At 40.6% G+C, this 26,559-nt stretch overlaps 1 protein-coding gene across 1 annotated transcript; it reads left to right on the top strand.

The window, feature by feature from the left end:
- The first annotated feature begins 281 nt into the window (after positions 1 to 281).
- On the top strand, positions 282 to 6,324 carry PABPC1L2B (poly(A) binding protein cytoplasmic 1 like 2B). The gene has a single exon (XM_072815497.1). The coding sequence runs from the start codon at positions 928 to 930 to the stop codon at positions 1,528 to 1,530; it is 603 nt and encodes a 200-aa protein (XP_072671598.1). The 5' UTR covers positions 282 to 927; the 3' UTR covers positions 1,531 to 6,324.
- Positions 6,325 to 26,559: the final 20,235 nt, after the last annotated feature.

Here is a 26,559-nt window from a genome sequence, read left to right on the forward strand (position 1 = left end):
AGACTCACCACCACCCCAGCCCCAAGGCTCCCGTTCCCGCCCCCTCCCACAGCCTGCGGCCCCACAGCCACGCGGCAGCCACAGGGGGAACCAAAGAGACAGAAGCCTGCCCAGCTGCCCGGACCACAGACGCCAACACCCCCCGCCCCCCACCACACGCCGCCCGCCCGCGCCCCGCACACTAGCCCACGACTGAGCGGCGGCGGCAGCAGCAGGCTGCAGGCTGCGGCGACTCGCACCAGCGCGCTCCTGGCAGCGCTCGCTTGCTATTCCAAGTGACCTGGACTCGCCGGATCGGTTGGCCCCGGGCCCCGGGTCCCGGCCCCAGCTCCCGCTCGCGCCCCCGGCCCGGGTTCCAGCGCCCACACGCCCTCCTGCCCTTTCCCGCCCCTCCGTCCCCCAGCTCGCGGGAAGGGAGGTCGCGGCAGCGGCCTGGTGGCACCGGCGACCGTGGCGACAGCGGCGACAGTGGCGGCGGCGGTGGCGGCAGCGGCGGCGGCGGCGGCGGAGGCTGCGGCGGCGACCGTGGCAGAGGCTGTGGCGGAGGCCTCCGTAGCTGAGGCGGAAGCAGAGGTGGAGGCAGAGGTGGAGGCCGAGGCCTCAGTAGAGGAGGCAGTGGGGGAGGCCACCCAGGGGGAGGCGACGGCGGCCCTGGCAGTGGGGGAAGAGGCGGAGGCCGCCCTGGCGGCAGCGGTTGTGGAGGCCAGCGCGGCTGAAGCCGCCGCCGCCGCCACAGCAGCAGCCGCGGCAGTAGCGGAGGCTGCGGCGCCCTCCTCGGGGGAGGCTGATGCGGATGCGGAGGTGGCGGCGGCGGTGGCTGCGGCGGCGGCGGCGGCAGCGGCGGCTGCGGCGGCGGCGGCGGCAGCGGCGGCTGCAGATGTGGATGCGGAGACCAGCCGGGGCTCCGAAGGCAACCCAGACTTTCCTATGGCCTCGCTGTACGTGGGCGACCTGCATCCTGAAGTGACAGAGGCAATGCTGTATGAGAAGTTCAGCCCGGCCGGGCCCATCCTGTCCATCCGCATTTGCAGGGACAAGATCACCCGCCGCTCGTTGGGCTACGCGTACGTCAACTACCAGCAACCGGTGGATGCCAAGCGGGCCCTGGAAACCCTGAACTTTGATGTGATCAAGGGCAGGCCCGTGCGCATCATGTGGTCCCAGCGGGACCCCTCGCTCCGCAAGAGTGGGGTGGGCAACGTCTTCATCAAGAACCTGGGCAAGACCATCGACAACAAGGCGCTGTACAACATCTTCTCGGCGTTTGGCAACATCCTGTCCTGCAAAGTGGCCTGCGACGAAAAGGGGCCCAAGGGCTACGGGTTTGTGCACTTCCAGAAGCAGGAGTCCGCAGAGCGAGCCATTGATGCGATGAATGGCATGTTCCTGAACTACCGCAAAATTTTCGTTGGGAGATTCAAGTCGCATAAAGAACGAGAGGCCGAAAGGGGAGCCTGGGCCAGGCAGTCCACCAGTGCTGACGTCAAAGATTTCGAGGAAGACACGGATGAGGAGGCCACCTTGCGATGAAGACATGCCAGGGACGAGCCAGCCAGCAGAGCCAAACCTTGGCTCCCACCCGGTTTACAACCACCCTCTTTGCCCCTCTAACCCACCAGCAGTGTATTGTATTGTACTGGGAGTGCAGGTCTCTCTTTATCTCTCTCTCTCTCTCTCTCTCTCTCTCTCTCTCTCCTCTCTCTCCTCTCACCCTCCCTCCCTCCTTCCTTTCCCTCGATCTCTCCCCCCCTTCCTCTCTCTCCCTCTCTCCTTCTCCCTCTCTCCCACCAGCAATGTATTGTATTGTACTGGGAGTGCAGGTCTCTCTTTATCTCTCTCTCTCTGTCTCTCTCTCTATCTCTCTCTCTCTCCTCTCACCCTCCCTCCCTCCTTCCTTTCCCTCGATCTCTCCCCCCCTTCCTCTCTCTCCCTCTCTCCTTCTCCCTCTCTCCCTCTCACCTTTCCTACCCTCTTCCTCCTCCACCTCCTCCCCTCTTCCTCTCTTCTGCTTTCCCCCATTCCCCCCCCCCCACCAAGGGCGTTGCGAATAATCTTGCTAATCTGTGCCACTTGATAGATTACAGGCTGCCTCTTCTCCTTGTGGTTTGGTTTAAAAAGCACCTTCATGCTTGCTTCCTTCACTACACAGGTGACACAATTTCATGGTGGAAACATCAGAAAGGAAAAGGAGATCAGATGAGGGAAAGCCAAGAGAGTAATTGTTCCCAGTGATCCTACTACCCAGAGACAGCCACTTCTTGGTGTGCTGTTTTTACAGGCTCTCTTCTCTTCTTCTCTCTCCCTCCCTTCCTCACTCCCACCCCACCTTCCCTTTTAACACACCATTATAGAATGGTTCCTATGTGTGGTGTTTCTTAACCTGCTTCTTCAGAAACTAAAACCAAACAAAAATCAACCCATTGAACTTCTTTCCATGCTATTCAACAGGCTTCAGAAATGTCATCTTCAGTGCCTGCAGAGTGTATAGATGGATCTTTAACATTTCTGTAATCAATCCCACATTATTGGACATTCAGTTGGTGCCCAGTTCTTTCCTTGTGTTTAAACCCAACATTGCATACTCTGATGAATGAATCCTTCCTTGTCAAGCCAAATCTTCGCTAGCCTACCGGATGGTCTTCTTAATTGTCGACTTGCAGGATCCACAATAGGATATTTTAAAGACTTTTCCCGTGTGTTGCCAAATGGCCCCTTCATAAGCATTGTACTGATTTGCGTTCATGCCAGCCAGCACAGCTAGTAAAACGAGTGTGTCCATTTCCCCTGCATAGTCTCCTGGTCACTGTAATTGATGTGTGTGCGCGTCTGTGTGTGCACGCGCGGGTGCGTGCATGTGCGTGTCTTGGCCAGCTCGATGGGCTGCAAATGGCACTTCCCTGTTTGGGGTTGTAAATGCTCTTTCCCTGTGCCCACTTGCTGCCCTTTTCCCCATTGTCAGAAAAATCATTCAGCTTCATTGCAGACAAAAATAACAAAGCAGACAAGTTAACAGAAGAAATTTAATGTCCCTACTAATCAATCCTAATCAACACGCCTACATTCCTAAATCATTTTCATATGCACTTGCCCAGTATTTTTCATGTGATATATATGTGAATTTTAATGTATATACTGTTTCAATATCTGCTTTTTCATACATGAATATATATTATAGATAGATATAGATGTATAGATATTCTTGAAGTTCCTTTCATGTCATTAAATATTCTTTTATAATAGTTTTGTGACTCTTTAGTGTTCCAGTGGTGGGGCTTGATAGAGGAATAGATAGATATAGGTATTCATCTCTATACATGTTTAGATATAGATATGGGGGTATATTTCACAGCTTTCTCATTGTTGCACATTTGGTTGTGAACATCGGTTTTTCTAATCCAAACCCTAGCTGCTAATTATACATAGTACACAAACCTTGCTTACATTCAATATTATTTTCTGAACAAACATTTGTGAGAGCAAATTTAGGATCAAAGGACATGGAAGGTTTGAAATCTTTTTCTTCTCTTTTGGGGAGTTTCTTTTTAAATGACTATCCACAAAAATGGTATCAACTTACCCTAAGTACACAAATAATGTGAGAGAATGGAAACCTTGACAGTTGTTTAGGCTTGCTATTGCAGTTATGCAGTTATTTCTGTAGTTTTCCAATATTTTATCAGGGGTACTGTTCCTATTTTTGTTTTTATCTACCTTACACATTTATTTTTATACAAATAACATGGTATCATAATAGAAACTTTAAAAAATTGAGTATGCCGATAGTAAAAATCATTCTTAATTCTACCCCTTGAGAAAAAAACTTTGGAACACATGAAACATGTACATAGATAATACCTTCAAAAATGTAATATGTATTGTTTCATTATGGAATACTTTCACTATAATTAGTCTTTCATATCATCTTTCCAAATTATTAAAAATTATTCTTTAACTCTGTTTTTACTTTATGTTTCATTATATGGTTGAGCTACTATTTCTAAAATTCAGTCCCTTCATATGTTTAAATTGTTCTAGTTTTTCCCTAGTAAGATTAACTCCACAAGTAACACATTTTTAGGTGAATATTTGTGACACATGCAGAGATTTAATTGCCTTATATACATTGCCAGTCCATTGCCAAATGCTTCTTCATAAAGTTTATGTCCATTAATTGTGTCAGAAAATGTATATTTCCCGGCTCATCTTCTTCAGTTAGCATTATTTTAAGTTATGAGAAATCGGTTAAGCTTGCGCATTTTTGTTTTATTATTTCATCTTATAGATGTATTGCTTGAAAAAAATACACATTAAATATATACAACACCTTCTTTTAAGAGAGAATTTTTGCCTATTTATCCGTAATATTTAAATATAAGATCACACTGAATGTATTCTTTCGATTTTTACAATACATTGCAAATATAACTAAAATATTTTTGGCTGTCCAATATTCTTCCATAACCCACTATCATTGTTTGGGTGGATCAGAATTTCTTTTAAAATGTTTCCTTACTTTGGGATTTAATACATTTTCTAAATTTTCCCCGTTGAGCCCAAATCTGTGGTAGTTTTACTGCAGAATTATTGTACTTTTACAAAAACATAGAAGTGGAATTGAAAAGTAGAGGTCTTGGGAAGCCTGGGTGGCTCAGTGGTTGAGCGTCTGCCTTCGGCTCAGGGCATGATCCCGGGATCAGACACTCAACCGCTGAGCCACCCAGGCATCCCGAAAAGTAGAGGTCTTTAAAAAAATTTTAACTGGGCCATCAGTTGGACTGCATATACCAATTTATTCTTCCACTGATATGTTGGAAGAATGCCCATTTTCTTGCACAAGTTCCTCCCTGGGTATTATAAACTTTGTGGATATAATGCTATTAAAAATACATACCTCATTTTTTTGTTTTCCTTTTTCAATTTTTAAAAACTATTTTTTTGCTTCTTAACCAAGGAATATAAATTCATTTAAAAATCACATTGCAGGACAGCCCAGGTGGCTCAGCGGTTTAGTGCAGCCTTCAGCCCAAGGCCAGATCCTGGAGACCTGGGATCCAGTCCCACGTTGGGCTCCCTGCATGGAGCCTGCTTCTCCATCAGCCTGTGTCTCTCTGCCTCTCTCTCCGTCTGTGTCTCTCATGAATAAATAAATAAAATATTTTTAAAAAATCACATTGCAAAAAATAAAAAAAAATAAACATCACATTATATTGATAGGGAAAATAAAAGCACTGATAATATAAAGAAAACTAATTTTATGTATACATAAACACATATATAATACTGCTTTATATAATATGTAAATAATTATAATTGTAATTAATATATTTATATATATCAAATCATAATTTGCATTTTTTCTTTTTTTCACTCATCCTTCTATCTCCCCTCCTTTAGTAACCATCAAGTTTATTCTCTATAATTAAGAGTCTCTTTCTTGATTTGTCTCTCTCTCTCTCTCTGTCAATTTTTCCCTTTGTTTGAAACAAAATATTCAAGAGCAAATTAGCCTTGGAAATATTTTTATATTTATTTTTCACATCATTTAAAATGGTCTTTGGATATCTATTGTGTATATGGATGAACTCATTCCTTCCTACATTGTTAGATATTTTCTATGTTCCCAATTCTCTTTTAATTTCAGCCACTATATTGACTACCTTTTACCTAGATTTACAGTCCATAATTGTTTCTGTAGCAAACATGTCTAGAAGGGAAAAAAAGCAGAAAAAAGTGTAGACCATTTTTAGACCATATCGTCAAATTTCCACTTAAAAATTTGTCAACTTACACTATTATTGTTATTTCCAATCTAAATGTGTACCTAGTTCTTTGCATAGGGCTTTGAACTGGGTATTAGAATTTATATTAAGCTTAGCTATGTTTTCAGTGGAGAAAATAGAATACATATTTTTTTGTTTTTGCTTGTAATAACATTTTTCTTTGTATTTCTGCTTGCTAGGGATACAAATTCTAAGAAAAAAACATCATGTGTTGTTAAACAGAGCAAATAACATGGAATACAACCATAATCTTATCACTGCATAAAAACACATGTAAAATTTGGCTGTATAACCTTTCATACTTTTATATATGCATAGACATAGATGCATACCCCTATGTGTACATATTCATAAATATAATCCAATAACTTTTTTACTAAAAGCCACATTAACATATATCCATGTCAATATCACACAGTATTATTTATGGTAGTAATATAGTATATTATGGTATCTCTAGGCAATCATTTTTGTAATCAGTTGACTTAATTAGTGGATTTTTGTTTCCAGTTTTGTCATGTTAAAATAAAGCCTTCGGGAAGACTATTGTTGCAGTTATACCTTCATACACATTCAAGAGTATTTATCATACATTTATTAGAAGTCTAATCACAAAATAAATCACACTGTCACAAAGACTATGAGATCATTTCTATATTAACCCTAAATAATCCATTCCCAGCTTACAATTTCACCCATTGTTCTGCAATACTGTCACTTGTAATTCTTTTTAAAAAATAGAAAAAAGATGTTTCAAAAGGAAAATCATTCTTCTATTTATATTTAAAAATAAAAAAATTGTTTGAGTCAAAATATAATGATTTTATATAGTACTTAATTTGTGTCAGGAATTATTATAAGTGCTTCCCATGTACCTACTCATTTCATCCTCACAACCTCTGTGTTGCATATAGTATTAGATTTCTTTTCCATTTTACCAATGAAGTAACTGAGGCACAGAGAGGTTAAGTAACAGCCTAAAGTCATACGGGTAGCAATTCATACAGCTAGAACTTGAACCCATGTAGTATAGATTCACAGTCTGTACTCTAACTATTAAACTATAAGGAAAAAGGCATGACTGTCCATGTGTTTTTTAATGCCTTCAAATCCCTTTTCCTTATGCATATGTAAGCACATTTTAACAAATATATATTTAAATACATTTCCCTTAAAGAGTTTTTTAAAGATTTATCTATTTATTTTTGAGAGAGAGAAAGAGAGCGGGCGGGGGTGGGGGGCAGAGGGAGAAAATCCTCAAGCCGACTTCCAGCCAAATGCAGAGCCTGACATGGGGCTTGATCCCACAACCAATGAGATCAGGACTTCAGCTGAAGCCAAGAGTCAGACACTCAACCAACTGAGCAACCCGGTGCCTTTCCTTAAAGATTTTATTTAGTAAAACACATCTTTTAAAATGAGATAATGATATCATCAAGATAATGATGTAGGTTGTTTCCATCTTTCATTCTACTTATAAAGAAGACCAACTAGCATTCATCCATTGATAAAACATCATTAAGGAAATCCCAAATACTGAGAGTCAGGCTGAAGGACCCTCTGGACCACAGAGACCAAGAAGGACCACATTAGAAATGTAAGAAGAGGGGCTATACTCTGACAGCATCTCCCCCACTCACCCCAGGTTGGCACAGAGCACACTGAGAGGGCTCCCTGGGCCTATAGTTTCTTCAGTGGGAAAAATCGAACCAAAAGTGAACAGCCAGTTTCCCCAGTGTTATGGGATGCTTCCCAGGAAGCCCACTTGGGTCTTATTTCATTTGGACCACTAGGAGAATTGTGGGGCTCAACCACTGAGGATCAGAAGAGACAGAAGAGTAAGGCTTACAGTATTCGGTGCTCAGACCTTGGGAAACTACATTTCTGCCCAGAAATGAGTGCCAGAGCTGAGATCCCAGCCAGTGGCTCTGCCCATTTGCAGAGCTAAGCTGGTGGCCTTGTCTGACTAGGGAACTCAGTTGGCAGTTATGCTGGATGTAGGTTCCCCAATGGCTGTACCCATTATGGAGCCTGTTCCCCTGCTCCACCCAGGCTAGGAAGCAAATTCGCAACCTTTCTCAACTGCTGGTGAGAGCTTCCAGTCATGCCCTCAGGAAGCTTGGACGGAGAACACTAGCAGCTATGTAAGTGTAAGAACACTTACAGTCCCACTTAGGCAGGGAGCCAAGCCAGGGAGTTAAGCTCTACTTAACTGTTAAGCATAGCCTCTCACCCCACATAACCAGAGAGCCTGAACAGTAACCCTGGATAAGCTCAGAACTCAGCCCGTTATACTGCTGAGCCCAACCTATACCCCTGCCTGATTCCTGAACCCAGCCTATGGCCTTGCTTAGACATGCAGCCCAGCCAGTGACCCTGCCCAAAAGCAGAGCATAGCTAACAGAACCATCTACTGAGGGCTTGGACAGTGACCCATCCAACTATAATGAATTTTTCAGTCTCCAGTCCAAACTTCATAATGCGGCTGGAAGCCCCTTTTGACCAGATTGACCAAACAGGGACCTTGTCCAAAAGCAGCAGAGCACAGCCAATGACCTCTTCTGACTGTGAAGCCCTGCCTGTGTCCCCAACTAAACATGGAGTCCAGTCCCCATCACTTAGTGGCGTAGAAGCACAGCCCAATATCTCATGCCACCAGAAGAGATTGTGAAGCCAGGTCAACAACCTTGCCCAATTGCAGAGCACAACTAGTGGTACCACCTTGCTTGTGAACATAGGCTGCAACCTCACCTGACAAGAGGTGATTGCAGAGCCCACCTAGTGGCCCCATCTGACCATGGGGCATGAGCAGTAGCCTCACCCAACTAGATACCCCAAAGACAATCTTTGCCTGCCCACAGATGCTACCAGCTGATCTATATAATACCTCAACCTGAGCTGACTTATGAAGGTCCTTCCTTGCTGAAGCAAACCTGTTAAGTATTGAAGAGAAGATAGTTTACTTGAATGAGTAGCTATTAATGCAAGGAATCAAGAATCACAAAGAGTTGAGTAATTATCACACTACCAAAGGAAATTAATAAAACTTCAATAACTTACCTTAAATAAGTGGAAATCTATGTATAAACTGACAGAGAATTCAGAATAATCCTCTCAAAATTTCAGTGAATGGGGCACCTGGATGGCTCAATTGGTTAGGCATCTGCCTTCAGTTTGGGTCATGATCACCTCGTCCAGGAATTGAGCTCAGTGGAGAGTCTGCTTCACTTCTCTGTCTCTCCCTCTGCCCCTCCCCACCACTTGTTCTCTCTAAAATAAATAAATAAAATCTTAAAAAAACAACAACAATAAGAACATACAGACATCTACATGAAATTAGGAAAACAGTGTATGAACAAAATCAATTCAACAAAGAAATAGATACTGCCAGGGGAAAAAAAAAAACTAGAAATACTAAAGCCGAAGACTATAGTGACTGAACTAAAGAATTCAACAGACAGGCTCAACAGCAGACTTGACAAAGCAGAAGAAAGAATCAAAGAGATAATAGAGAGCCTGCAGATAAACTCACAAATATTCAATCAACTAATATTTGAAAAAAGCACCAAAAACACATAATGAGGAAAAGATAGCATCTTCAATAAATAGTGTTGGAAAATTGGATATCCACATGCAAAAGAATGAAATTGAACTCCTATCTTACACTGTTCAAAAATTAACTTAAATTAAGACTGGAAACATAAAACTCCTGGGAAAAAACTGAAGGGACTTAATCCTGGCACTGATTTTTTGATATAACACCAAAGGAACAGGCAACCAAAGCAAATATAGACAAATGGGACTATATATCAAACTAGAGAGCTTCTGCCTAGCAAAGAAAACCATCAAAAGAGTGAAAGGGCAACCTATGGAATGGAAGAAAATATTTGCAAACAATATATATGATGAGTTAATTTGTAAAATATATGAGGGATTCATACATCTCAGTATAATAAAAATAAGTTTATTTTAAAAATGGGCAAAAGACCTGAATAGATATTTTCCAAAGGAGATATTGAAATGGCTAACAGGTACATGAAAATGTGCTCAACAGCACCAGTCTTTAGGCAAATGGAAATCAAAGTCACAGTAAGATATTATCTCAAACCTGTTAGGATAACTATTATCAAAAAGACAAGAGATACCAAGTGTTGGCAAGGATATGAAGAAAAGGAAACCCTTATACATGGTTATGTATAAGGAATGTAAAGTGGCACAGCTATTATGGGAAACAGTATGGAGGTACCTAAAACAATTAAAATATAACTACTACATGATCCACCAATTCCACTTCTGGAAAGAAAGAAAGAAAGAAAGAAGAAAGAAAGAAAGAAAGAAAGAAAGAAAGAAAGAAAGAAAGAAAGAAAGAAAGAAAGAAAGAAAGAAAGAAAGAAAGAAAGAAAGAAAGAAAGAAAGAAAGAAAGAAAGAAAGAAAGAAAGAAAAGAGAATCAGTATCTCAAAGAAATATCTACACTCCCATGTTGGAAACAGCATTATTCACAATAGCCTTGATAGGGAATAAATAAATAATAATAATAATTAAGAGTACATCAATGGATGAATAAATTAAGAAAAAATACATACACAGTGGAATATTATTGATCCATTAAAAAAATTCTGTCATTTTCAAGAATCTAGAGGACATTATGCTACTTAGTAGATAAAGACAGGCAGAGGAAGACAAATACCATATGATCTCACTTAAATGTGGAATCTAAGAACAAAACAAAATAGTATAAAAGAACAAACAGTAGAATGGAGATGGAAAAGAAGTGACAGTATGGGGGAAATGGGAGATATTGGTCAAGGGCTAAAAAATTTCACTTAGGGAATCTAATGTACAACATAGAAAATATAATTAATAATACTATATTGTACACTCAAAACTTGCTGAAAGAGTAGATCCTTTAAATTTTTTAATTTAAATTTAATTAACATATACTGTATTATTAGTTTTAGAGGTAGAATTTAGTGATTCATCAGTTGCTTATGACACCCAGTGCTCATTACTTCAAGTGCCCTCCTTAATGCCCATCACTCAATTACCTCATCTCCCCACCCACCTCCCCTCCAGCAATCCTGTTTGTTTCCTATAGTTAAAGTCTCTTATAGTTTGCCTCCTTCTCTGTTTTCAACTTATTTTCCTTCCCTTCCCCTATGTTCATCTGTTTTGTTCCTTATATTCCACAAAAGAGTAGGTCTTAATCATTGTCACCATAGAAAATATTCAAAGAACTCTTAAGACTCAAAAATAAGAGAGCAAACATTCCAATTTTTTAAAAAATGGGCAAGGGGTACCTGGGTGACTCAGTTATAGAAAATTATTAAAAGGTCATTACTTTTATTTTTCTTTTTGGTATCTTACAGAAATTTTCCATATATTTTTTCAATGACTTCGTATGATCTTGGACATGTCCTTTCTGAAACATAACCTTCTCCAACTGTAAAATGAAATAATAGTAGTACCTAAAGGGGTCTTTATAAGGATCAAAATTAATCACATATACAATAGGTTTTTTAAAAATGAATGCTACCGGATATGTTTTTGTCAAAGTTAAATATTATTCTTATTGTATTAGTTGATCAAACAGTGAAAATCCTATCACAACAGAGACTGATTTTTTAAAAAGATTGTATTTATTTATTCATGAGATACACAGAGAGAGGCAGAAATACGGAGAGAGGGAGAAGTAGGCTTCCTGTGGGGACTCAATCCTAGGATCCTTAGATCATAACCTGAACCAAGGACAGATGCTCAGCCACTGAACCACCCAGGCATCACTGATTTTTTAAGTGAATGGTTAATTTAATTTAATTTAATTTTATCTATTTATCCTTTTGTTTCTATCAGTTTATGCTTCATGTATTTTGCAGCTTTGCTGTTTGATGCTTACACATTTTCTCTTCCTGATGAATCAGAAATCCCTTTTTGTCTAGTAATTTTCTTTGTTCTGAAGTCCGCATTTTCTGATTATCAACATAAACACAGCTTTTAAAAATTAATGTTGCATGGTATACATTTTTCCATCCTTTCGATTTTAAGGGGCCAATGTTATCAAACCTGCAATGAATTTCTTATAGAAAGCATATAATTGGATCATTTTTATTTTTAATCTGCTCTATGGATCTCTGTCTTTAAATTACTGCATTTAGAATATTTGAATTTAAGGTAATTGATGATACATTAGTAGTTAAATCTGTTATTTAACTGTATGTTTTTTGTTAATTTCCTCTGGTTCTCATTTTCCCTAGTACTACACTTTTCTTGCCTTCCTGTGAGTTACTCAAACATTTTTAGGATTCCATTTTGATTTACTTACAACTTGCTTTTCTTCTTTAGTATATAGTCTTATATAGTTTTCCTAGCAGTTGCCATTACTATAATATATATATAATATATATTATATAATATATACACATATGTATAATATGTATAATATGTATAATTTACATATTATAAATATAAATGCATTTATATACATATTACATATTGTATACATATTACATAATGTAAATATATCATTTTAATAATATATGTAATATATATAATTTATATATATATATAACTTATATATAAAACTTATCACAGTATACTGGCATTAGTGTTTTACCACTTCAAGAGACATGTAATAGTAAACTTCTTTCCATTTAGATTTCTGTATCTTCCCTATTTTTAAAATATAATTATTTCCTTTATGTATATTGCCTATCAGATCGGATGGTATTTATAATTTTTACTTCAAAAATCAGGGGGCACTTGACAGGATGAGCACCATATGTTGGCAAATTGAACTCCAATAAAAAAATATACAAAAAAAATCAGTTGTGATTTAAGAAACTCATCAGTAGGATGGTCGCATATTTTCCATACATTCTGTTTTCATTAATTGTGATGTGAAATTCCAAGGTTTCTTTTATAAGAATTTCCTTTTATAAGGAGAACTTCCTTTTAGTCTGTCTCTAAGGATAGATTTGTAAGTAACGAATTCTCTTAGTTTTCCTTTGTTTGAAAATATATTTATTTCTCCCTCATTCCTGATAGATATTGTTGCTTTTCATGGAATTTTGATCTAATGGGTTTTTTTTGTTTGTTTGAATTTCAGCACTTGTACCACTTCCTTTAGGTCTTCTTGGTTTCAGAGTAGAAATCTTTTGTCAGGGCAGCCCCGGTGGCTCAGCGGTTTAGTGCAGCCTTCAGCCCAGGGCGTGATTCTGGAGACCTGGGATTGAGTCCCACATTGGGCTCCCTGCATGGAGCCTGCTTCTCCCTCTGCCTGTGTCTCTGCCCGCCCCCTCTCTGTTTCTCTCATGAATAAATAAATAAAATCTTTTTTAAAAAAAGAAAGAAATCTTTTTTTTTTTTACAGTTTTATTTTTTTTATTGGTGTTCAATTTACTAACATACAGAATAACACCCAGTGCCCGTCACCCATTCACTCCCACCCCCCGCCCTCCTCCCCTTCCAACACCCCTAGTTCGTTTCCCAGAGTTAGCAGTCTTTACGTTCTGTCTCCCTTTCTGATATTTCCCACACATTTCTTCTCCCTTCCCTTATTTTCCCTTTCACTATTATTTATATTCCCCAAATGAATGAGAACATATAATGTTTGTCCTTCTCCGACTGACTTACTTCACTCAGCATAATACCCTCCAGTTCCATCCACGTTGAAGCAAATGGTGGGTATTTGTCATTTCTAATAGCTGAGTAATATTCCATTGTATACATAAACCACATCTTCTTTATCCATTCATCTTTCGTTGGACACCGAGGCTCCTTCCACAGTTTGGCTATCGTGGCCATTGCTGCTAGAAACATCGGGGTGCAGGTGTCCCGGCGTTTCATTGCATTTGTATCTTTGGGGTAAATCCCCAACAGTGCAATTGCTGGGTCGTAGGGCAGGTATATTTTTAACTGTTTGAGGAACCTCCACACAGTTTTCCAGAGTGGCTGCACCAGTTCACATTCCCACCAACAGTGTAAGAGGGTTCCCTTTTCTCCGCATCCTCTCCAACATTTGTGGTTTCCTGCCTTGTTAATTTTCCCCATTCTCACTGGTGTGAGGTGGTATCTCATTGTAGTTTTGATTTGTATTTCCCTGATGGCAAGTGATGCAGAGCATTTTCTCATATGCATGTTGGCCATGTCTATGTCTTCCTCTGTGAGATTTCTGTTCATGTCTTTTGCCCATTTCATGATTGGATTGTTTGTTTCTTTGGCGTTGAGTTTAATAAGTTCTTTATAGATCTTGGAAACTAGCCCTTTATCTGATATGTCATTTGCAAATATCTTCTCCCATTCTGTAGGTTGTCTTTGAGTTTTGTTGACTGTATCCTTTGCTGTGCAAAAGCTTCTTATCTTGATGAAGTCCCAATAGTTCATTTTTGCTTTTGTTTCGTTTGCCTTCGTGGATGTATCTTGCAAGAAGTTACTATGGCCGAGTTCAAAAAGGGTGTTGCCTGTGTTCTTCTCTAGGATTTTGATGGAATCTTGTCTCACATTTAGATCTTTCATCCATTTTGAGTTTATCTTTGTGTATGGTGAAAGAGAGTGGTCTAGTTTCATTCTTCTGCATGTGGATGTCCAATTTTCCCAGCACCATTTATTGAAGAGACTGTCTTTCTTCCAATGGATAGTCTTTCCTCCTTTATCGAATATTAGTTGACCATAAAGTTCAGGGTCCACTTCTGGATTCTCTATTCTGTTCCACTGATCTATGTGTCTGTTTTTGTGCCAGTACCACACTGTCTTGATGACCACAGCTTTGTAGTACAACCTGAAATCTGGCATTGTGATGCCCCCAGATATGGTTTTCTTTTTTAAAATTCCCCTGGCTATTTGGGGTCTTTTCTGATTCCACACAAATCTTAAAATGATTTGTTCTAACTCTCTGAAGAAAGTCCATGGTATTTTGATAGGGATTGCATTAAACGTGTATATTGCCCTGGGTAACATTGACATTTTCACAATATTAATTCTGCCAATCCATGAGCATGGAATATTTTTCCATCTCTTTGTGTCTTCCTCAATTTCTTTCAGAAGTGTTCTATAGTTTTGAGGGTATAGATCCTTTACATCTTTGGTGAGGTTTATTCCTAGGTATCTTATGCTTTTGGGTGCAATTGTAAATGGGATTGACTCCTTAATTTCTCTTTCTTCAGTCTCATTGTTAGTGTATAGAAATGCCACTGACTTCTGGGCATTGATTTTGTATCCTGCCACGCTACCGAATTGCTGTATGAGTTCTAGCAATCTTGGGGTGGAGACTTTTGGGTTTTCTATGTAGAGTATCATGTCATCGGCGAAGAGGGAGAGTTTGACTTCTTCTTTGCCAATTTGAATGCCTTTAATGTCTTTTTGTTGTCTGATTGCTGAGGCTAGGACTTCCAGTACTATGTTGAACAGCAGTGGTGAGAGTGGACATCCCTGTCTTGTTCCTGATCTTAGGGGAAAGGCTCCCAGTGCTTCCCCATTGAGAATGATATTTGCTGTGGGCTTTTCATAGATGGCTTTTAAGATGTCGAGGAATGTTCCCTCTATCCCTACACTCTGAAGAGTTTTGATCAGGAATGGATGCTGTATTTTGTCAAATGCTTTCTCTGCATCCAATGAGAGGATCATATGGTTCTTGGTTTTTCTCTTGCTGATATGATGAATCACATTGATTGTTTTACGGGTGTTGAACCAGCCTTGTGTCCCAGGGATAATTCCTACTTGGTCATGGTGAATAATTTTCTTAATGTACTGTTGGATCCTATTGGCCAGTATCTTGTTGAGAATTTTTGCATCCATGTTCATCAGGGATATTGGTCTGTAATTCTCCTTTTTGGCGGGGTCTTTGTCTGGCTTTGCAATTAAGGTGATGCTGGCTTCATAGAACGAATTTGGAAGTACTCCATCTCTTTCTATCTTTCCAAACAGCTTTAGGAGAATAGGTATGATTTCTTCTTAAAACGTTTGATAAAATTCTCCTGGGAAGCCATCTGGCCCTGGACTCTGGTGTCTTGGGAGGTTTTTGATGACTGCTTCAATTTCCTCCCTGGTTATTGGCCTGTTCAGGTTTTCTATTTCTTCCTGTTCCAGTTTTGGTAGTTTGTGGCTTTCCAGGAATGCGTCCATTTCTTCTAGATTGCCTAATTTATTGGCGTATAGCTGTTCATAATATGTTTTTAAAATCGTTTGTATTTCCTTGGTGTTGGTAGTGATCTCTCCTTTCTCATTCATGATTTTATTAATTTGAGTCTTCTCTCTCTTCTTTTTAATAAGGCTGGCTAATGGTTTATCTATCTTATTAATTCTTTCAAAGAACCAACTCCTGGTTCTGTTGATCTGTTCCACAGTTCTTCTGGTCTCGATTTCGTTGAGTTCTGCTCGAATCTTTATTAACTCCCTTCTTCTCTTCGGTGTAGGATCTATTTGCTGTTTTTTCTCTAGCTCCTTTATGTGTAAGGTTAGCTTTTGTATTTGAGTTCTTTCCAGTTTTTGAATGGATGCTTGTATTGCGATGTATTTCCCCCTTAGGACTGCTTTTGCTGCATCCCAAAGATTTTGAACGGTTGTATCTTCATTCTCATTAGTTTCCATGAATCTTTTTAATTCTTCTTTAATTTCCTGGTTGACCCTTTTATCTTTTAGCAGGATGGTCCTTAACCTCCATGTGTTTGAGGTCCTTCCAAACTTCTTGTTGTGATTTAGTTCTAATTTCAAGGCATTATGGTCCGAGAATATGCAGGGGACAATCCCAATCTTTTGGTATCGGTTCAGACCCGATTTGTGACCCAATATGTGGTCTATTCTGGAGAAAGTTCCACGTGCGCTTGAGAAGAATGTGTATTCAGTTGAGTTTGGATGTAAAGTTCTGTAGATTTCTGTGAAATCCATCTGGTCCAGTGTATCATTTAAAGCTCTCGTTTCTTTGGAGATGTTTTGCTTAGGAGACCTCTCGAGTATAGAAAGAGCTAGATTGAAGTCACCAAGTATAAGTGTATTATTATCTAAGTATTTCTTCACTTTGGTTAATAATTGATTTATATATTTGGCAGCTCCCACATTCGGAGCATATATATTGAGGATTGTTAAGTCCTCTTGTTGAATAGATCCTTTAAGTATGATATAGTGTCCCTCTTCATCTCTCACTACAGTCTTCAGGGTGAATTTTAGTTTATCTGATATAAAGATGGCTATCCCTGCTTTCTTTTGAGGACCATTCGAATGGTAAATGGTTCTCCAACCTTTTATTTTCAGGCTGTAGGTGTCCTTCTGTCTAAAATGAGTCTCTTGTAGACAGCAAATAGATGGGTCCTGCTTTTTTATCCAGTCTGAAACCCTGCACCTTTTGATGGGGTCATTAAGCCCGTTCACATTCAGAATTACTATTGAGAGATATGAGTTTAGTGTCATCATGATATCTATTCAGTCTTTGTTTTTGTGGACTGTTCCACTGAACTTCTTCTTAAAGGGGAATTTTAAGAGGCCCCCTTAAAATTTCTTGCAGAGCTGGTTTGGAGGTCACATATTCTTTTAGTTGCTGCCTGTCTTGGAAGCTCTTTATCTCTCCTTCCATTTTGAATGAGAGCCTTGCTGGATAAAGTATTCTTGGTTGCATGTTCTTCTCATTTAGGACCCTGAATATATCCTGCCAGCCCTTTCTGGCCTGCCAGGTCTCTGTGGAGAGGTCTGCTGTTACCCTAATACTCCTCCCCACAAAAGTCAGGGATTTCTTGTCTCTTGCTGCTTTAAGGATCTTCTCTTTATCTTTGGAATTTGCAAGCTTGACAATTAAATGTCAGGTGTTGAACGGTTTTTATTGATTTTAGGGGGGGATCTCTCTATTTCCTGGATCTGAATGCCTGTTTCCCTTCCCAGATTAGGAAAGTTTTCAGCTAGAATTTGTTCAAATACATATTCTGGCCCTCTGTCCCTTTCGGCGCCCTCGGGAACCCCAATTAAACGTAGGTTTTTCTTCCTCAGGCTGTCGTTTATTTCCCTTAATCTATCCTCGTGGTCTTTTAATTGTTTGTCTCTTTTTTCCTCAGTTTCCCTCTTTGCAATCAACTTGTCTTCTATGTCACTCACTCGTTCTTCCACCTCGTTAACCCTCGTCGTTAGGACTTCTAGTTTGGATTGCATCTCATTCAATTGATTTTTAATTTCTGCCTGATTAGCTCTAAATTCTGCAGTCATGAAGTCTCTTGAGTCCTTTATACTTTTTTCTAGAGCCACCAGTAGGTGTATAATAGTGCTTCTGAATTGGCTTTCTGACATTGAATTGTAATCCAGATTTTGTTACTCTGTGGGAGAGAGGACTGTTTCTGATTCTTTCTTTTGAGGTGAGGTTTTCCTTCTAGTCATTTTGCTCAGTGCAGAGTGGCCAAAAGCAAGTTGTATTGGGAAAAAGAGAAAAAGAGAGGAGAGAAAGAAGGAAAGAAAAGAGAAAGAGAAAAAAAAAGGGAAGAAAAAGAAAAAAGAACGAAAAGAAAAAAAAAGAAGAAAAAGAGAAAGAAAAAGAAAGGAGAAAAAAAAGGGGGTGGGGGAAGGAAACAAATCAAAAAGCAAAACAAAACAAAAACAAAAACAAAAACAAACAAACAAAAAAAGAACCACCGGGGAGTATCTTCTGATTCTGTGTTCTTTAAGTCCCTTGGCTTCTCCTGGAAGTTGTCCTTCTAGCTGGTGTTCTGGGGGAGGGGCCTGTTGTGCTGATTTTCAGGTGTTATCAGTTGGGGGAGCTGCTGTGCCCCTGCCTGGTGCAGGGCTCGGTGGGGGTTGTTTACCCCGTGAGGCCGCAGGAGGAACAGCCCCAGTGGCGGGGCAGCTCTGGAAACCTGGATTCAGCTCTGGCAGGAACTCCGTCTGCAGGGCCTGGAGGCTCCGGGGCGGGGCCGCTGATCTGCTCAGCTGGGGCAGGAGCGTCCTTGCTGTCCTGGGCCCTCCCGGCCTCTGCCTGTCCCGGGGGAGGCCGGATCCTGGGCTGTGTCCGGGCGCCCTGTGCTCCGGGGCCTGCGCTGTTGGATTCGCGCTCCCGGGCTGCACAATCCCCTCCGCGGAGCTGCCGCCCGAGCCCCTCCGAGCTGCTCCTGGAACCGCGCAGCCCCCTCTGCACGGAGCCTCTTCCTCTGCCCGAGCCCCTCCGAGCTGCTCCCGGGGCCGCGCAGCCCCCTCCGCGGAGCCGCCGCCCGAGCCCCTCCTGGCTGCTCCGGGTCCCGCCGGGTCCCGCCGTGCGCGCTGCAGCCCTTAGGGAGCTCGGCGCACTCTCCTGGGCGCGCAGTTGCTGTTACTGTCCCCGGGAGCCCGAGGGCATCCTCGCCCTCCTGGGTCCTGCTCCAACTCCCCACGAGCCCCTTTCCGCCCGGGAAGGTCGGTGCAGCTCCTGCTCCTCCGGGACGGGGCTCTCCTGTCCTGGGGACACTCGCCCCGGCCTCAGCCCGGCTCCTCGCGGGCCCCTCCCCCTTGGAGGCCTTTGTTTCTTTACTTCTTTTTCCCCGTCTTCCTACCTTGATAGATGCGCGAACTCTCCTCACTGTAGCATTCCAGCTGGTCTCTCTTTAAATCTCAGGCCGAATTCATAGATTTTCAGGATAATTTGAAGGTTTTCTAGGTAGTTTGGTGGAGACAGGTGATTTGGAGACCCTACTCTTCCGCCATCTTGCTCCTCCCCCTCAGAAAGAAATCTTTTGTCATTCAAATTAGTGTTCCCTTATTAGTAATGTGACATTTCTCTAAGACTGCTTTCAAGTCTTGGTGTTTATATTCAGAAGTTTAAATATGATATGACCACAGAGCAACCCAGGGGCCCCATGTGTAGGTCTTTGGAGAAATGTCTGTTCATGTCTTCTGCCCATTTCATGATTGAATTGTTTTCTTGGTTGTTGAATTTGATAAATTCTTTCTAAATCTTGGATACTAGCCCTTTATCTGATATATCATTTGCAAATATTTTTTCCCATTCTGTAGGTTGACTTTTAGTTTTGTTGACTGTTTCCTTTGTTGTGCAGAAGATTTTTATCTTGAGGAAGTTCCAATAGTTCATTTTTGCTTTTGTTTCCCTTGCCTTAAGAGATGTGTCTTGCAAGAAGTTGCTGTGGTCAAGTTCAAAAAGGTTGCTACTTGTGATCTTCTCTAGGATTTTGATGGATTCTTGGCTCACATTTAAATCTTTAGTTTATCTCTGTGTATGCTACAAGAGAATGGTCCAGTTTCATTCTTCTGGATGTGGCTGTCCAATTTTCCCAACACCATTTACTGAAGAGACTGCTGTTTTTCCAGTGGATAATCTTTTCTGCTTTGTCGAATATTAGTTGACCATAGAGTTGAGGGCCCATTTCTGGGTTCTTTATTTTATTTCATTGATCTATATGTCTGTTTTTGTGCCTTGACCATGTTGTCTTAATGATCACAGCTTTGTAACACAGCCTAAAGTCAGGCATTGTGATGCCCCCAGCTTTGGTTTTCTTTTTCAATATTCCCTGGCTCTTCCTGTGTCTTTTCTGGTTCCATACAAATATTAGGATTATTTGTTCCAAATATGTGAAGAAAGTCCATGGTATTTTGATAGGGATTGTAATGAATGTGTAAGTTGCTCTAGGTAGTATAGACATTTTCACAGTATTCTTCCAATCCATGAACATGGAATGTTTTTCCATCTCTTTGTGTCTTCCTCAATTTCTTTCATGAGTGTTCTGTAGTTTTCAGAGTAAAGATTCTTTACCTCTTTGGTTAGACTTATTACTGGGTATCTAATGGTTTTTGGTGTAATTGTAAATGGGATTGATTCCTTAATTACTCTTTCTTCAGTCTCATTGTTAGTGTATATTAATGCAACTGATTTATTTGCATTGATTTTATATCCCACGATATTGCTGAATTGCTGTATGAGTTCTAGCAATTTTGGGGTGGAGTCTTTTGTGTTTTCTACATATAGCATCATGTCATCTGCAAAGAGGGAGAGTTTGATTCTTCTTTGCCAATTTGAATGTCTTTTATTTATTTTGTTGTCTGATTCCTGAGGCTATTACTTCTATTACTATGTTGAACAGCAGTGGTGATAGTGGACATCCATGCTGTGTTCCTGACCTTACGGATAAAGCTCTGAGTTTTTGTCCATTGAGAATGATAATTGCTGTGGGCTTTTCATAGATGACTTTTATCATATTGAGATATGTTCTCTCTATCCTTATGATTTGAAGAATTTTAATCAGAAATGAAGGCTGTATTTTGTCAAATGCTGTCTCTGCATCTATTGAAAGGATCACATGGTTCTTTTCTTTTATTGATGTGATCTATCACGATGATTGTTTTACGAATATTGAACCATCCTTGAATCACAGGGATAAGTCCAACTTGGTCATGGTGAATAATCCTTTTAATGCACTGTTGGATCCTGTTTGCTAGTATCCTGGTGAGAATTTTTGCATTCACATTCATCAGGGATATTGGTCTGTAATTCTCCTTTTTGGTGAGGTCTTTGGTTTTGAGATCAAGGTAATACTGGCCTCATAGAATAAGATTGGAAGTATGCCTTCCATTTTAGCCTTTGAAACAGCTTTAGTAGAATAGGTATTATTTCTTCTATAAATGTTTGGTAGAATTCCCCTGGGAAGCCATCTGGCCCTGGACTTTCGTTTCTTGGGAGGTTTTTGATGACTGCTTCAATTTCCTCCCTGGATATTAGCCTGTTCAGGTTTTCTATTTCTTTCTGTTTCACTTTCGGTAATTTGTAGGTTTCCAGGAATGCATCCATTTCTTCCAGATTGCATAATTTTTTGGCACATAGTTGCTCATAATACGTTTTTAAAATCATTTGTATTTCCTTGGTATTGGTAGTGATATCTCCTCTTTTGTTCATGGTTTTATTGATTTAAGTCTTTTCTCTTTTTTTTTTTATTTATGATAGTCACAGAGAGAGAGAGAGAGGCAGAGACACAGGCAGAGGGAGAAGCAGGCTCCATGCACCGGGAGCCCGACGTGGGACTCGATCCCCGGTCTCCAGGATCGCGCCCTGGGCTGAAGGCAGGAGCCAAACCGCTGCGCCACCCAGGGATCCCCAAGTCTTTTCTCTTTTTTAAGTAAGCTTGGCTAGGGGTTTATCTATCCTATTAATTCTTTCAAAGAACCAGCTCCTGGTTTCATTGATCTGTTCTACAGTACTTTTGGTCTCCATTGCATTCTCCTCTAATATTTATTATTTCTCTTCTTCTGCTTGGTTTTGGCTTTATTTTATGTTCTTTCTCCAGTTTCTTTAGATGTAAGTTTAGCTTGTGTATTTGAAGATTTTTCCAAATATTTGAGAGAGGGTTGTGTTGCATTGTATTTCCCTCTTAGGACCACCTTTGCTGTATCCCAAAGATTTGGGGTTTTTTTCCGCAAATATTTTGGGGGTTTTTTTGTCTTGTTTTTAAAGATTTTATTTATTTATTCATGAGAAACAGAGAGAAAGGCAGAGACATAGGCAGGGAGAGGAGCAGGATTCTTGTGGGAGACCTGATGTGGGGCTCAATCCTGGGACCCTAGGATCATGACCTGAGTTGAAGCAGACACTCAACCACTGAACCGCACAGGCATCCCTATCCCAAAGATTTTGAGCAATTGTGCTCTCATTTTCATTAGTAGAATAGGTATTCTCCATGAATCTTTTTAATTCTTCTCTAATTTCCTGGTTGACCCATTCATTTTTTAGTAGGATGTTCTTTAAAATATGCACTGGATATTCCCAGTCTTTTGGTATCAGTTTAGACCTGATTTGTGATGCAGTATGTGGTCTATTTTGGAAAAAGTTCCATGTGCACTTGAGAAGAATGTGTATTCAGTTGCATTAGGATGGAATGTTCTATATATTTATGTGAAATCGATGTGGTCTACTGTGTCATTCACGGCTCTTGTTTCTTTGGTGATCTTCTTTTTTTAATTTTTATTTATTTATGATAGGCACACAGTGAGAGAGAGAGAGAGGCAGAGACACAGGCAGAGGGAGAAGCAGGCTCCATGCACCGGGAGCCTGACGTGGGATTTGATCCTGGGTCTCCAGGATCGCGCCCTGGGCCAAAGGCAGGTGCTAAACCGCTGCGCCACCCAGGGATCCCTCTTTGGTGATCTTCTGCTTAGAATATCTGTCATTTGCTGAGAGTGCCATGTTGAAGTCTTCTACTATTAATGTATTATTATTTATGAGTCTCTTTACTTTGGTTATTAATTGATATAATTTACTGCTCCCACATTAGGGGCATAAGTAGTCATAATTGTTCTTCTTGTTGGATAGACCCTTTAAGTATGATATAGTGTCCCTTTTCATCTCTTAGTATAGTCTGTGGTTTAAAATCTAATTTATCTGCTATGAGGATTGCTACTACAACTTTCTTTTGAGGACCTTTTTAAATTTCTTTTAAAGATTTTATTCATTTATTCATGAGAGACACACACACAGAGAGAGAGAGAGAGAGAGAGAGAGAGAGAGAGAGGCAGAGGGCGAAGCAGGCTCCATGCAGGGAGCCCAACGTGGCACTGGATCCTGGGTCTCCAGGATCACGCCCTGAGCTGAAGGCAGTGCTAAACTGCTAGAGCCACCCGGGCTGCCTCTGAGAACCATTTTAATGGTAAATTGTTCTCTGCTCCATCATTTTCAGTCTGAAAGTGTCCTTAGGTCTAAAATGAGTCTCTTGTACACAGCATATAGATGGATCTTGCTTTTTTTATCCAGTCTGATACCCTGTGTCTTTTGACTGGATCATTTAGCATATTCACGTTCAGAGTAACTATGGAAAGATGTGAATTTAGTGTCATAGTATTACCTATACAGTCCCTGTTTCTGCAGATTGTTTCTTTGGGCTCCCTCCTTTGCTTAAAGGGGCCCCCTTAGTATTTCTTGCAGAGCTGGTTTGGTAGTTACATATTCTTTCAGTTCCTGCCTATCTTGGAGGCTCTTTATCTCTCCTATTCTGAATGACAGCCTTGCTGGATAAAGTGTTCTTGGCTGCATGTTTTTCTCATTTAGTACCTTGAGTATATCTTGCCAGCCCTTTCTTGCCTGCCGGGTGTCTGTGACTAGGTCTACTGTTAATCTGATATTTCTCCCCATACATGCTTGGAATCTCTTATTTCGAGGTGCTTTTAGGATTTTCTCTTTTTCTCTGAAATTTGCAAGCTTCACTAGTATATGTCAGGGTGTTGACCAGTTTTTGTTGATTTTTGAGGGGGTCCTCTGTATCTCTTGGATATGAATGCCTGTTTCCTTCCCTACATTAGGGAATTTCTCAGCCATGATTTGTTTAAAAACACTTTCTAGTCCTCTCTCTCTCTCTCCATATCCTCTGGAATCCCAATAAGATGAATATTATTCTTTTTGAAACTATCACTGAATTCCCATGCCTCTCCTTGTGAGCTCTTGTTTTTCTCCCTTTTTCTCAGCTTCCTTCATTTCCATCAATGTCTTCTATGTCACTCACTCTCTTTTCTGCCTCATTAAACGTATCAGTTAGAACATCCAGTTTAGACTCCATCTCAGTTAATGTATTTTTAATTTCAACTTGATTAGATCTCAATTCTACAGTAAGAGAATCTCTAAAGTCTTTTATGCTCTTTTCAAGTGCCACAAATAATTTTATAATTGTACTCCTACATTGTACCTCTGACATCTTACTTAAATCCATATCCATTAGATATTTGGCAGAGAGTATTACTTCTGGTTCTTTTTTTTGTGGTGAATTCTTCCTTCTAGTCATTTTTTCCAGTGCAGAATGGATACATGAGGAGGCAGAGTCAAAAATATCAACCACGACCTAAGTAAAATACACCCTAGACAATTCCAAAGAGGTCAGAGACCAGAAAATAAAAGAAAAAGAACGAAAAAGACCACAAAATGAAAAACAAAAAAATAGCAACGATTAAAAGAGGGGGGAGGAAGTAGTGGGGAAGAGAGAATATAGTCTACAGAGTGGACAAAGAGGGTGATCCTTTTGGTTCTGAGTGTATTTTGTTCCGTATGTTGGAAGGTGTTAAATTCCAAACTTATATAAACCAGTAAAACTTATATATTGAAACAACAACAAAAACAAAAGCAAGAAAACAAAAGAGGGGGGAGGAAGAGAGAATATAATCTTACTGAGTGGACCAACATAGAGCTCCACTTGGTTCTGAGTGTGTTTTGGTCTGTATGTTAGAAAGTACTAAATTCCAAGATTATTAAAGAAAATGAGACAAAAAACCCCTGTAACTTATGTATCTACAAAAATTAAATTGAATACATTGAAAGGATGCAAAAAAATGAAGAATATATCTATGACAAGTAATTGTAAAAATATGAAAGTCAGAAAGTAAAAAACTTAAAAATGAAGATAAACAAATCATAAAGAAAACAACCTTGAGTTCTGTACAGTATTTTCCCTCATCCCCGGAGTTTTCCAGGATGGCTTGGTCAGTAAAATCGCTGTTTCCCTGTTCTTCCAGCTGTTCTTTTGGGCAGGGGCCTGTTGTGCTGCTTCTAAGGTGTCTGTGCCTGGGCAGAGACGCACCAACCCTTGCCAGTTGGCCGGATTCAGTGTGAGCTGTTTATCCTGTCATGCCTTTCTTCCCTGGAGGCCTCACCTCTCCAGGGTGAAGGGAAAAAAAATGGTGGCAGCCAGATCTCCAGCCCTGGCGCCAAGAGCTCCCACTACATATTGAACTGTTTCTCAGTTCACATTGGCTCAGATCCTCCTGGGGGCAGGCGTGGGGGCACTGATTCACACAATTTGAAGGGTACGTGGTGCCAGGAGAGCTTTTGCCATCTTGTGATCTCCTGAGCTCCATCTTTTCTGGGGCTAACAGAAGATAGCTTGCTTTTGTCCGCTGCCAGGCCCTGGGACAGAGAGCACTCAGTCACTGGACTGCGCACACAGTATGTGTCTCCCAGATACCTCCAGAGGGTTGCTACATTCCAGTCCTTTACCTGGACCTAGCATGGCATCCGTACCTGCAATCTGACAGTGGTTTGCAGCTTGTGGCACAATTGGAGCTTTCTCCTGGGCGCCCCTATTCTTAATATGTCTCCAGAAATATTGAGACTTCACTGCCTCTCCTGTGACTCTGCCCTATTTCACCACTGAGCACTTTTCAAGCAGGGAAGACTCTCACAGTAGCAGATTTCTAAAGTACTTGGTTGTGTGCTATACCACTTTCCTGCAGTGGCTTACAAAGCTTCCCTCCCCCTGCTGTTTATCTTTTGATATATCTCTTCTATTTCTCTTCTTCACACTCCTATTGTAAGAAGTGATCACTTTTCTCTCTGTAGCATTCCAGCTATTATCTCTTTACATCTCAGGTTGAATTAATAGATTTTCAGGATAGTTTGAAAGTTATCTAGGTAAGTTTGGGGGACCAGATGAAATGAGAACCTCTACTCTTCCACCATCTTGCCTCAAGACATGTTTTCTCTAAGCCAAAAAAGGCCATATGTAGAAAGAAGAAAACATATGAAAGAAAACAATCTCACTGGTAAAGGTAAATAGTAAATTAGCCACTCAAAAGGCTATTGTGAAGGTTAAAAGACAATAGTAAAGAGAACTACAATTATATTTTTTGTATTTTTTTTTATTGGAATTCGATTTGCCAACATATAGTATAATACCCGGTGCTCATCCCATCAAGTTCCCCCCTTGGTGCCCATCACCCAGTCACCCCATCCCCCCGCCCACCTCCCTTTCCACTACCCCTTATTCATTTCCCAGAGTTAGGCATCTCTCATGTTCTGTCACCCTCTCTGATATTTCCCACTCATTTTCTCTCCTTTCCCTTATAATCCCTTTCACTAT

The sequence above is a fragment of the Canis lupus genome, chromosome X, assembly GCF_048164855.1.
Source record: "Canis lupus baileyi chromosome X, mCanLup2.hap1, whole genome shotgun sequence".
Lineage (NCBI taxonomy): Eukaryota > Metazoa > Chordata > Mammalia > Carnivora > Canidae > Canis > Canis lupus.

What these genes read in the sequence shown, in the direction of transcription:
- PABPC1L2B (XM_072815497.1), top strand. Translation starts at nt 928, where the DNA reads ATGGCCTCGCTGTACGTGGGCGACCTGCATCCTGAAGTGACAGAGGCA.